General features: G+C 52.7%; 1 protein-coding gene across 1 annotated transcript; it reads left to right on the top strand.

Annotated features, from left to right (window-relative positions):
- Positions 1 to 4,421: 4,421 nt before the first annotated feature.
- On the top strand, positions 4,422 to 7,585 carry LOC127195095 (mucin-2-like). The gene is made up of 4 exons (XM_051152534.1): positions 4,422 to 4,787; positions 4,820 to 6,937; positions 7,282 to 7,422; positions 7,568 to 7,585. The coding sequence occupies exons 1-4, from the start codon at positions 4,422 to 4,424 to the stop codon at positions 7,583 to 7,585; spliced, it is 2,643 nt and encodes an 880-aa protein (XP_051008491.1).
- Positions 7,586 to 12,572: the final 4,987 nt, after the last annotated feature.

The following is a 12,572-nucleotide window of genomic DNA, read 5'->3' as shown; positions in this document are numbered from 1 at the left end:
GGAAGGGCGCGCGCGCACGTTTGTGTGTGTGTGTGTGTGTGTGTGTGTGTGTGTGTATGTGTGTGTGTAGCCCAGGTGGGCTTCCTGTTCTGAGGACGAGTAAAGAGATTAGTTTCACTTGGGCTCCGATCAGCATGCACGGGCACAGCTGTTGGAAAGCGGCAAAATCACAGGCTCTGGAATTTGCTTCCAAGACTCTTCCCTCTGGCTAAGTCTGGGCTGAGCTGGCAGGGTCTCTTTCTTACACAGCCACCGGCTTCTCTACTGTAGAATACGGGCTGCTGGAAGCCCAGAACCTCACCTGCCACTGCAGCTGCTTGCCTTGGTCTCAGGGGCGACCCCGCCCCCCCCCCTTTCGAGCCCTTCTCACACCTTCCTGACTCACCCATGCATTCCAAGCTGCTTCACATCTCCAGCTCCCTCACAGCAGGTCTTACTCATGAAGAATGCGCACTTGCCCGCTCACAGGCTGTCAGAAGTGTTTCCTCTTGTCTGACACTTCTCCTCTCCCACAGGAGGATGAGGGGGCAGATCAGGTTGACGGACCAGGGATATGCCATCATCCTGGCCATATGGTGCCCCTTCCCCCGCATCCCCCAAACCTTCTGCTCATTTGGATCTGTTTGGCCGCACTGATTTATCTGTACTCTCTGCTGGCAACACCCAAGTGTCCAGACCAAACTCAACATTCGTTTGAGACTCAGACTGCCTTCTAAGCCTCCTTCCACTAGACTCAGCCTCCCAAGGCAGAGCCTGTGTCTCACCCTGACGTATACTACCGAGAGACGCCTTGTTTGGAAAGAGGAGGAGGTGTGTTGGAAGGATCCTAGGTGGGAAAGCACCAATGGAGGGGCACTCAGGTAGTTGAAAGTCAAGAACTGGAGCCTAGGGGAAGTGAATGGCATTTTGAGGGGTCAGTGCTCTGCTCATGGGGTGGAGGGGGGAGCGCTTTCTTGCTCTGAAGAGAGCAGGATGTTATCAGAGGACCTAGTATATTCCTAAGAACGCTTTCCTCATATCTCACCGTGTGATCTATTCCACGCACGTGTGCTTCTGCCATGACGTCATCCACCGTGACGTCAAGCATCAGGTTGCAGCGAAGAGCCTTCTCCAGGGCCAAGCGTATGAGCTGCCCGATCTTGGGCTTTGAGCTTCCCAAGCTATGAGCTAAATAACCTCTTTTTTTCTTCTTCATCTTCTTCTTTTTTCTTTTTAATAAAGTCTATACAGCTTCAGGCATTGCTGCAATTAACTGTAATTGTCAGCTTGGCACAGCTGAGCATCATCTGAGAGGGCGAGTCTGGATGGAGGAACTACCTAGAGTATTTTGGCCTGTAGGCATGTCTGTAGGAGGCTGTCTTCTTGACTATTAGTTGGTACGGGACGGCCCAGCCCACTGTGGGCAGCGCCATCGCTAGGCAGGTGGTCTTCCCCTGTGTAAGGAAGCTAGCTGAGCATGAGCTAGCAAGGGAGGCAGAGAGCGAGGCAGAGAAACGAAACGGCCTTCCTCCATGGATTCTGCCCCAAACTCATTCTTGAGTTCCTATCCTGACCTTCCTCAGCAGTGGACTGTGGCCTTGTAGTGAGGACAAACAACCAGATAACTCTTTCCCTCCCCAAGTTGCTTTTGGTCAGAGTGTTTTATCACAGCAACCCGCCCCCCCCCCCAAAAAAAAAGGAAAAGAAAAAAAAAATCAAACTAGGACAGGAACTGTCTTATAGCGGCAGAAAATGGGCAAAGACAGACCCGCCAAGATGGCTCCGCTCACGCTCACCCTGGGTCTCTCTTCCTCTACTGATTCAACGCAAGTGTGTGTGAGAGAGTCTAGTGCACACCTACGCCCCAGAAGTCCAGACTTCCCACCACTCCCTTTTGAGTCTCACATTTTCATTTGCTTCAGTGACGTAAGGTCCTGCCCTTCAGCTGGGATCCTGGAGGCTTTTTCTCTGCTGAAGTCAGACCACAGAATTTCTTGACCAGGAAACAAATAAGCTAAAACAGGTTTCTGGCCCCATCCCTGCCTCAGGGGTGGGTCCCTTCTCTCTGAGAATCTTGATCTCCTTTCCTTTTTCTCTTCCTGTTTCAACCCAGCACAGTGTGATCATGGCACTCTTTTTTTTTTTAACCATCCCCTTGACCCCTTGACCGTTGCCTTCCCAGACTCAGTACTATTTCCTTACATGCTCACAGTTGGCACTCTGTCAGGGTAAGTACCCAACCTCTCCCTGGCCCACAGGAATCTATAAAGGTCTCAGCAGCTGTTCAATGATGACAGAGAGAGAGGTGACAACTAGTGCTCAGGACACTTAACAGCTTAGGCAGCCAACCACCTCTTCCCTGGACACAAAGCCCATAGAAAAACGGGACACCTGGGCGGCTTTATCTCCTTTTTTTTTTTCCTCAAGAACTCTCTAGAACTTGGCTACATTTGGGATCCAGGTATTGTTGCCCGCCAGCTACAGGGAGGAGGATGAAGACGCAGAGGGGAAGCAATCTCTGGTGGTGGCTGCTTCTGCAGCTCCTGCTTTTAGAAAGTGGTGAGTGATTTTTACCTAAATGTGCAAGGTCTGGGAGCTTCTGAGGAGGTGGGAGGGGTGAAAAGCTCCGGTTCTCCCCAGAGACGAGACCTATCACTTCACCTCTCCAGGGGAATAATAGTGCCCAGGAACCAGCAGCTGACACTGTGGGCTCTGGTCCCACATTGCCTACAACCTGAGTCATGGCTCCACTTTTTTTTGTTGGTTTTTTTTTGTTTTTTTTTTTTTTTTCAAGACAGAGTTTCTCTATGCTATCTTGGCTGTCCTGGTCTCACTTTGTAGACCAGGCTGGCCTCGAATTCACAGCGATCCACCTGTCTCTGCCTCCTGAGTGCTGGGATTAAAGGTGTGTGCCACCATCACCCGGCTCATATCAAGCACAATGGAAGACCGGCTTCCCTGTGCCTCAGCAAGAGGCAATAACCTGTGTGGTGTGGGCCAGGTGTTTAAATAGTAAAAAGAGCCGACTGGTTTTGTTTTTTTTTTATTAAGATGTCACTCTTTCATATTCTAGAAATTGATTTTCTCTCCTGTCTGTAACTCTGATCCCACATAAGCCTAAATCATCCAAGCAAGGAGAGTAGGATCTAAAAGTGAGGCTGGGGCCGGTGGCAGGGCCCTGTGATTCCAGCTGAGGCAGAAAAATGGCAAGGCTTCTCTGAGCTATCAAGCAGGCTCAACAGTAGCCTGGCCAATATGATGAGACCCTGTCTTGAAATAACGCAGCATAGAATAAAATAAACACAGGCTAGAGTGTAGTTCATGGGCAGTGTGACTGCCTAAGGTATGGGAGGCCCTGGGTTTGGAATTCAGAAAAAGATTTAAAAAACAAAACAAATCAAATCAAATCAAACAAGTAGAGCTGGGTGTGGTCCCTCATGCCTGAGGTCTCAGCAGCCAGCCGGGGCTACATAGCAAGACCTGGCCTGAAGATGAAAAGATGAGTGATTTATTGGCAAGTTGATTGTAAAGACAACAGTGACCATAAGATTAGAGAAAGGCCCGCCTGCGAGGTGGCAGTGAAGGAAGCGCTGTCTCAAGCAGATGGGAAGAACCTTCTAGATTCTACAAAAGAGCAGAAGGCGGGAGACCCCACTGGGCCTTTGGTCTTGTCTTTCCTGCACATCTTCCATGAAGCTTCAGACACGGTGAAGGCCAGGCTCCTGCAGAGGGTAAGGAGCCCCTCAGTGAAAATATAGAATAAGTTTATTATCAGACAAACTTAAGCTTGCTTTCTGATGTTATTATTGGTTTTATTTTGTTTAGTTTCTTGTGCATTTTTTGTTTGTTTGTTTGTTTGTTTGTTTAGACAGGATCTGATATAGCCTCGGTTAGTCTAAAGTTCACTGTGGGGCTGGAGTGATAGCTTGATAGTTTGGAGCTCTGGTTGCTCTTCCACAAAACTAGGGCTCCATTCCCAGAATGCACATGGTGGCCCACGTAACCCGTAAATCCTTCTGACCTCCATGGATACAAGGAAGCCATCAATATTTCTAATTTTTTTTTCTTTTTTGAGACAGGATTTCTCTGTGTTTTCCTGGCTGTCCTGACTCCCTTTGTAGACCAGGCTGGCCTCGAACTCACATCGATCCTCCTGCCTCTGCCTCCTGAGTGCTGGGATTAAAGGTGTGCGTCACCACACCTGGTTTATATTTCTAACTCTTGAAGAGATAATTTATAATAATGGTGTCCATGGAACACTCTTTAAGCACAGAATAAAATCACCAATGATATGAACTTTATAAAGGAGAAACAGAAAGCAAAAATGCTTAGTCTAAACCTATTTTGGTTCACAATTTTATTCATGAAAAATCTGTTCTACCACAGTTTCTGTCCAAACTAACTCCAGCACTACCTCCAAGCCTGTGTCAGCAACTCCTACTATGACTGAGACCAGCACAGCCCCCAAGACTTCATCTAACTGGACCCCCACTGGGACCAGCACAGCCCCCAAGACTTCATCTAACTGGACCCCCACTGGGACCAGCACAGCCCCCACCTCTTTATCCACCCCGACCCCCACTGGGACCAGCACTGCCCCCAAGACTTCATCCACCCCGGCCCCCACTGAGACCAGCACAGCCCCCAAGACTTCATCTAACTGGACCCTCACTGGGACCAGCACAGCCCCCACCTCCTCATCCACCTCGACCCCCACTGGGACCAGCACAGCCCCCACCTCCTCATCCACCTCGACCCCCACTGGAACCAGCAAAGCCCCCTCCTCTTCATCCACACTGACCCCCACTGTGATCCCCACTGGGACCCCCACTGGGACCAGAGCAGTCCCACCTCTTCATCCACCTCTACCCCCACTGCGACCCCGACTGTGACTCCAACTGTGACCAGCACAGCCCCCACCTCTTCATCCACCCCGACCCCCACTGGGACCAGCACAGCCCCCACCTCTTCATCCACCTTGACCCCCACTGGGACCAGCACAGCCCCCTCCTCTTCATCCACCTTGACCCCCACTGGGACCAGCACAGCCCCCACCTCTTCATCCACCCCGACCCCCACTGGGACTAGCAAAGCCCCCTCCTCTTCATCCACCTTGACCCCCACTGGGACCAGCACAGCCCCCACCTCTTCATCCACCTCGACCCCCACTGGGACTAGCAAAGCCCCCTCCTCTTCATCCACCTCGACCCCCACTGGGACCAGCACAGCCCCCACCTCCTCATCCACCTCGACCCCCACTGGAACCAGCAAAGCCCCCTCCTCTTCATCCACACTGACCCCCACTGTGATCCCCACTGGGACCCCCACTGGGACCAGAGCAGTCCCCACCTCTTCATCCACCTCTACCCCCACTGCGACCCCGACTGTGACTCCAACTGTGACCAGCAAAGCCCCCACCTCTTCATCCACCTTGACCCCCACTGGGACCAGCACAGCCCCCAAGACTTCATCTAACTGGACCCCCACTGGGACCAGCACAGCCCCCACCTCTTCATCCACCCCGACCCCCACTGGGACCAGCACAGCCCCCACCTCCTCATCCACCTCGACCCCCACTGGAACCAAAGCCCCCTCCTCTTCATCCACACTGACCCCCACTGCGATCCCCACTGGGACCAGAGCAGTCCCCACCTCTTCATCCACCTCTACCCCCACTGCGTCCTCGACTGTGACTCCAACTGTGACCAGCAAAGCCCCCACCTCTTCATCCACCTCGACCCCCACTGTGACCAGCACAGCCCCCACCTCTTCATCCACCTTGACCCCCACTGGGACCAGCACAGCCCCCACCTCTTCATCCACACTGACCCCCACTGCGACCCCGACTGTGACTCCAACTGTGACCAGCAAAGCCCCCACCTCTTCATCCACCTCGACCCCCACTGAGACCAGCAAAGCCCCCACCTCCTCATCCACCTTGACCCCCACTGGAACCAGCAAAGCCCCCTCCTCTTCATCCACACTGACCCCCACTGCGATCCCCACTGGGACCCCCACTGGGACCAGAGCAGTCCCCACCTCTTCATCCACCTCTACCCCCACTGCGACCCCGACTGTGACTCCAACTGTGACCAGCAAAGCCCCCACCTCTTCATCCACCTCGACCCCCACTGTGACCAGCACAGCCCTCACCTCTTCATCCACACTGACCCCCACTGGGACCAGCACAGCCCCCACCTCTTCATCCACCTCGACCCCCACTGGAACCAAAGCCCCCTCCTCTTCATCCACACTGACCCCCACTGCGATCCCCACTGGGACCCCCACTGGGACCCCCACTGGGACCAGAGCAGTCCCCACCTCTTCATCCACCTCGACCCCCACTGTGACCAGCATAGCCCCCACCTCTTCATCCACACTGACCCCCACAGGGAACAGCACAGCCCTCACCTCTTCATCCACACTGACCCCCACTGCCACCCCCACTGCCACCCCTACTGTGACCAGCACAGCCCCCATATCTTTATCCACCTCCACCCCCACTGCCACCCCCACTGCCACCCCCATTGGGACCAGCACAGCCCCGATCTTTTCATCTACCTCGACCCCCACTTCAACCTCCACTGGGACAAGCGCAGCCCCCACCTCTTCATCCAACTCTACCTCCACTGCCACCCCCACTGCCACTTCCACTGGCACCAGTGCTGCCCCCACCCCTTCATCCACACCAACCCCCACTATGACCAGCAGAGCTCCCAAGTTTTCATCCACACCAACCCCCACTGGGACTCACGCAGCCCCCAGCTCTGGTTTGAGTCCCACCAGCAGCAGCACTAGCCTGACAGTTTCAGGCGGCACACAAACCACCTCCAACTATACTGGCACCACCGTTGCTGGGACTCCCAATGGGTCTCTGCGGCCGTGGGAAATATTCCTCATCACCCTGGCATCTCTTGTCATGGTCACGGGACTCTGTGCTGCAGTCTTCTTTTGTGTGGTGCGTGCCTTGGATGGGATGCAAGATGCTTAAGGAAAGGAGGGACAGGGTGGTGAGTCAGAGAGGCCCCAACCAGACGGATATAGGAGGAAGTAGAAATCAGGAATGCTAGAAGCAGAAACGGCGAGTTGTATTCAGAAGGGTGTGTCCACATCCCAAGGAAAGCACAGAGTCTGAGCAAAGGATGCTAGGAGGAATGGGGGCCTGAGGGAGGAGTTTTAGGTAGGATGGTTGGAACATGAAGGAAGGTCTGTAGGGGGAAGAAGGGGAGAGTCGCAGAGTTGGCCACCGTAAGTGCCTGGGAAAGAGACTCACGATTCTTAAACTACGGGTTCTTCTTCTAGAGGAGATACCAGTCTGTGAGAAATGCCGCTGACATAACACTGTACAACTGCCGCCCTCGTCCAGAAGAGCCCCACACGCCTCCGGGGAGCCCTATCCTGTCCTGGAGGAGACCAGTGATTTCTGAGGTCATGGAGATGAACGTGAGATGACCAATACCACCCACGAGGCCAGGACTGCACCCTTCAGGGGAGACCTGAGCCGCTGCAACCGTAACCCCACTTCGGAGTCCCTTCCGAACTCCATTTGGGTCCTTGACGTCCTTGTCCCCTCTTCTGTCTTTGCTAGACACAGGAAGGAGAATAATGCATTGGTCCTTTCACAAAGAAATAAAAACATCCAGCATGTCTGAAGAGAGAATCTATGTGCGTGGGTGGATGTCTAGAGCTCCGAAGGGAACTGCCCAGTTATTTGAGAGAGCTTTCTTCTTCTTCTTCTTCTTTTTTTTTTTTTTTTTTTTTTTTTTTTTGGTTTTTCGAGACAGGGTCTCTCTGTGTAGCCCTGGCTGTCCTGGACTTACATTGTAGTCCAGGCTGGCCTCGAACTCTTGGAGGCCTCCCAAGTGCTGGGATTAAAGGCGTGTGCCACCACCGCCTGGCTTCAAAGAGCTTTCATACTAGAATCCGTGTGGACTTCCCAATCTCTACAAGAAAATCCAGAGTCCTTGTTCAAGATCCATGTGTTTTCATTTTCTTAGTCTTCCTGTCCCAAGCCGGATCTAATATTTTGGAGTCTTAGTTGTTTTTCTATTGCTGTGGTAAGACACTGTGACCAGCTAGGCGTGGTGTCGCAGGCCTTTAATCCCAGCACTCGGGAGACAGAGGCAGGTGGATCTCTGTGAGTTCGAGGCCACCCTGGTCTACAAAGTGAGACCAGGACAGCCAAGGCTACACAGAGAAACCCTGTCTTGAAAAAGAAAAAAAAAAAAAAAAAGATTCCATGACCAAGGCAGCATGTAGAAGACAGAGGTTAGCCGGGCGTGGTGGCGCACGCCTTTAATCCCAGCACTTGGGAGGCAGAGGCAGGTGGATCACTGTGAGTTCGAGGTCAGCCTGGTCTACAAAGTGAGTCCAGGATGGCCAAGGCTACACAGAGAAACCCTGTCTCGAAAAACCAAAAAAAAAAAAAAAAAAGAAGACAGGTTGTCAGGGGTTTATAGTCTAAGAGGGTTAGAGTCAGTAAACGGCTTGGTGGAGAACATGGCAGCCCACACATAGGCAGGCTGAGATCTCACATCTTGAGACACAATCATGAGACAGAAACACTGGGAATGACACAGTCTTTTGAAATAGTAAAGTCATCCTAACTTACACGCCTTCTCCAACAAGGCCACACCTCCTAATCCTTCCCAAACCAAGCATTCAATGTACGAGCCTATGGGAGCCGTTCTCGTGCAAACCAACAGAGCTGGGGATTCAGGAAGATGGAGTTGGCAAAAGTGACGGGGGAAGGACTCAGGGGAAGGGTCTGTGGCAGGACTGGTCTAGAATCAGGTTGTTGGACACAGAAACCGGAGCGTAAAAGTGTGAAGGAGGCCTGGGTCTCCTTTCCTGCGTTACATTGGTGGTCCAGGGTAGAAGGCTGCTTCTTGTCCTTCTAGGTCTGGAGGGTGGGGCATCTGTTTGCACAAAGCTGCTCTGAGTCCTCAGAGTGACAAGAGGTTCTCACCTGGGGCAGAACCTTCAGAAAAGATCCTGATTCACTCCCCACTCCCACCACTCACTGGGTATCAGAAAGGGCAACAAAGTCACTAGTTAAGTCTTACCAGGAAGGCCGTGATGAGCCAAATACAGGCGTTGTCACTGTCACTGTCCTCATCTTGCTTTTAAGGATCCATCAGCCAGAAATGGGAGCCGTGTAGACTATCCTGCAAAGGTGCCTCCTGCTGATGGGAACCTGAAAAGGATAATATGAAAAAATATGAAGGGACCAGGTGTGGTGACTACTCCTTTAATTCCAGCACTCGGGATGCAGAGGCAGGTGGAGCTCTGGGAGTTGAAGCCCAGACAGGTCTGCATAGTGAGTCCCAGGATAGTCAGGGCTATAGAGTAAAACCCTGTCTGAAAATTAACAACAAAGCAAAGCTGCCTCCCCAACACACACACACACACACACACACACACACATCACTGACGAAAAGCTACTTGGGGAGGAAATGGTTTATTTCATCTTAGAGTTACAATCCATAGATGACACCCAAGGCAGGGACCCAAGGCAGGGACCCAAGGCAGAGACTCAAGGCAGGGACCCAAGGCAGAGACTCAAGGCAGAGACCCAAGGCAGGGACCCAAGGCAGAGACTCAAGGCAGGGACCCAAGGCAGAGACTCAAGGCAGGGACCCAAGGCAGGGACCCAAGGCAGAGACTCAAGGCAGGGACCTGACGGGGACCAGCTCCACGAACGTCTTAAGAATAGGCGGACTACTGCTCTGGTGGCAAATAGCAATGGTTTATTTCTTAAGCACAGCTTTTATACTCTTCTAAAGTAGCATATTTCTGGCTTGGCGCGTAACATTAGTTCTCATTAATATTACCAATAACAAACTTGGTTCCCATACCTATTAGACTAAACACGTTCTGGGAATCAGTCAGGGGAGAAAATTTCACGAACAAGAAAGAAGATAACTATAAGCCTTCCCTCTCCTTGAACCAATAACTGTTTAACTTTATCAAGAAGTTCACAAGGAATTACTGCCAAGACTTCTGGGAGCAGAGCCAGAGCCGCCCAACCCTTCCAGGAGGGGCAGCCCCTGAGCTTTTCCCAAAAATCCTTAGTTAACCCTTTCAGGCCAATACTAAGTAGCAGTTCTCAGGGACCCAAGGCAGGGACCCAAGGCAGGGACTCAAGGCAGGGACCCAAGGCAGGGACCCAAGGCAGGGACCCAAGGCAAGGACCCAAGGCAGGGACTCAAGGCAGGGACCCAAGGCAGGGACCCAAGGCAAGGACTCAAGGCAGGGACTCAAGGCAGGGACCCAAGGCAGGGACTCAAGGCAGGGACCCAAGGCAGGGACCCAAGGCAAGGACTCAAGGCAGGGACTCAAGGCAGGGACCCAAGGCAGGGACTCAAGGCAGGGACCCAAGGCAGGGACCCAAGGCAGGGACCCAAGGCAGGGACCCAAGGCAAGGACTCAAGGCAGGGACTCAAGGCAGGGACCCAAGGCAGGGACTCAAGGCAGGTCTGTGGTATTCGGCTGAATCAAGGAGCTGCATTGGGCTGATCTTGGCAAGAGCAGTCACTGTAGGGCAGCAGCCTTCCAGGCATAGACGTCCAAAGGAGAAAGCTATGGCTTTTCTTCTGTGCACACTATTGATACGCAAACTGGAAGGCTTGGGCATATTCCCACAGGGATGAGGTTATGGCCTCCTTGACATGACTGTGCCTGTGTCAACAAAGCACATTTGCTCAGAGGTCCCGCCGATTCCCACACACCCCGTGCATGGAGAAGCTTTACCCATCAGGGACAAAGTCTTCCCCGTAGCTGCATAGATGGAGCCCCCTCTCCCTCCCCAAGCCCCCACCCCTGTGTTCCCTGGCCTCGACCTACTCTAACCCCTCCCCCACGGCCACATGCAATTAACGCAGAATTTCATACAACAGGAGGTGGGGATACCCATGCGTGGGTCTTGTGGCCCTCCTTGGCCCTCCACGAAGGGCGTGCGATTCTTTTGCACAGAGACACAGCTGAACTCCCCAGATGTTAGTCACTGGCTCAAAGGATAGCCTACATCTTCACCACATGCTTGGTTCTCAAATTCCCTATGCTGATAACAGACTCAGACCCTAAATTCCTGGCCTCAAAGAAGCCAGGGGCAAGTCTCACCCACAGAAAGCCTCTCACACGCCACAAGCTCTTGTGCAGTGAGGATGTCGTGTCCATGCAGACGCTTGTAGGAGATACGGGTGGGGAGGACTCTGTGCTCTGCTTCCCCCATTGGGCGGCACAGTCTCCATGCAGCCTGGGCTACCCCAGGCAGATGAAAGCTAGAAAACAGCTCCGCTGGTAAAGCACCTGCCTCATAAGTGTGAGCACCTGAGCTGGGCGTGGTGGCGCACGCCTTTAATCCCAGCACTCGGGAGGCAGAGGCAGGAGGAGCACTGTGAGTTCAAGGCCAGCCTGATCTACAAAGCGAGTCCAGGACAGCCAAGGCTACACAGAGAAAGACACTGTCTCGGGGCGGGGGGAGAAAAAACTAAAAAGAAAGAGCACCTGAGATTGGATCTGCAGCACCCACATAAGAAGGTGGGTGTAGGGGCAGGAGAGATGGATCAGAGGTTAAGAGCAGCCACTGTTCTTCCCGAAGACCTGAGTTCAGATCCAGCAAACAGGTTGGGTGGTTCACAGCCACCTATAACTCCACAGGATACAGTGCCTTCTCTTGGCCTCCTTGGTCGCATGGCATGCACACACACACACACACACACACACACCGAGATAATATATATAAATTAATGTTTAAAGAGTGGTGGTGGTGAGCCGGGCGTGGTGGTGCACGTCTGTAATCCCAGCAATGGTGAGACTGAGGTAGAGACAGGTGCCCCCCTTCCCACCCCCCACCCCCCGAAGCTCACTAAACAGTTAGCCTGACTGACTTTGGTGACGTTTCATGCCGGTGAGACATCTTGTCTAGAAAAAAGATATTACATGAAAAACACCACCCAAGGCTGTCCTGTAACCTCCACATGCACGGCCACACAGGTTCACATGTGCACACACACACATCACATATGACACATATACACATATATAAACACACACACATGCACCATACAAGTTCACATGTGCACATACACCACACACACACACACACACGAACAACAGTTCTCAAATAACCTAACGGCTTTTTTCTTAAAACTAAGTTAGAGACCATCCTTAGCATTTCTCTTGTTTTATGACTAGGCTTGTGTGTGACTCCATGTGTGCACACGAGCCCGTGGACGTTAGACGACAGTGTCAGGTCCCATGGGTCTGGAGTTAAAGTGAGCTGCCCGATGCAGATGCTGGGGACAGCACCCAGGTCCTCTGAAAGAGCAGCCAGTGTGTTCACTGTAGAGCCCTCGCTCCAGCCTCCAAAGCTGGAGGGTTGTGAGTAGCTTTAATATGTGTTTGAGCTTGGGCACTAAGAACGCGATGCTCAGGGAAGGAACGCTGCACACCCAAGACCTGCTGTGGCTTCTTCAGACAGTCTCGGTTTCCTCTTCCCCATTGCTGTGGCTGTGATAAATGGCCGGGTGGCCTGGCCTTTGCACGACAGGATGAAGACACGCAGACACACACACACACACACACACCAC

Source organism: Acomys russatus, chromosome 11 (assembly GCF_903995435.1).
Source record: "Acomys russatus chromosome 11, mAcoRus1.1, whole genome shotgun sequence".
NCBI classification, from domain to species: Eukaryota; Metazoa; Chordata; class Mammalia; order Rodentia; family Muridae; genus Acomys; species Acomys russatus.
This window is presented reverse-complemented; position numbering and strand designations above follow the sequence as displayed.

Bases quoted from the DNA above. Each gene is read 5' to 3' on its own strand.
- LOC127195095 (XM_051152534.1), top strand. From the start codon at position 4,422: ATGACTGAGACCAGCACAGCCCCCAAGACTTCATCTAACTGGACCCCC. The intron at 4,788-4,819 runs GTGATCCCCACT...CACTGGGACCAG, and splicing joins CATCCACACTGACCCCCACT to AGCAGTCCCACCTCTTCATC. The intron at 6,938-7,281 runs GTGCGTGCCTTG...TTCTTCTTCTAG, and splicing joins CTGCAGTCTTCTTTTGTGTG to AGGAGATACCAGTCTGTGAG.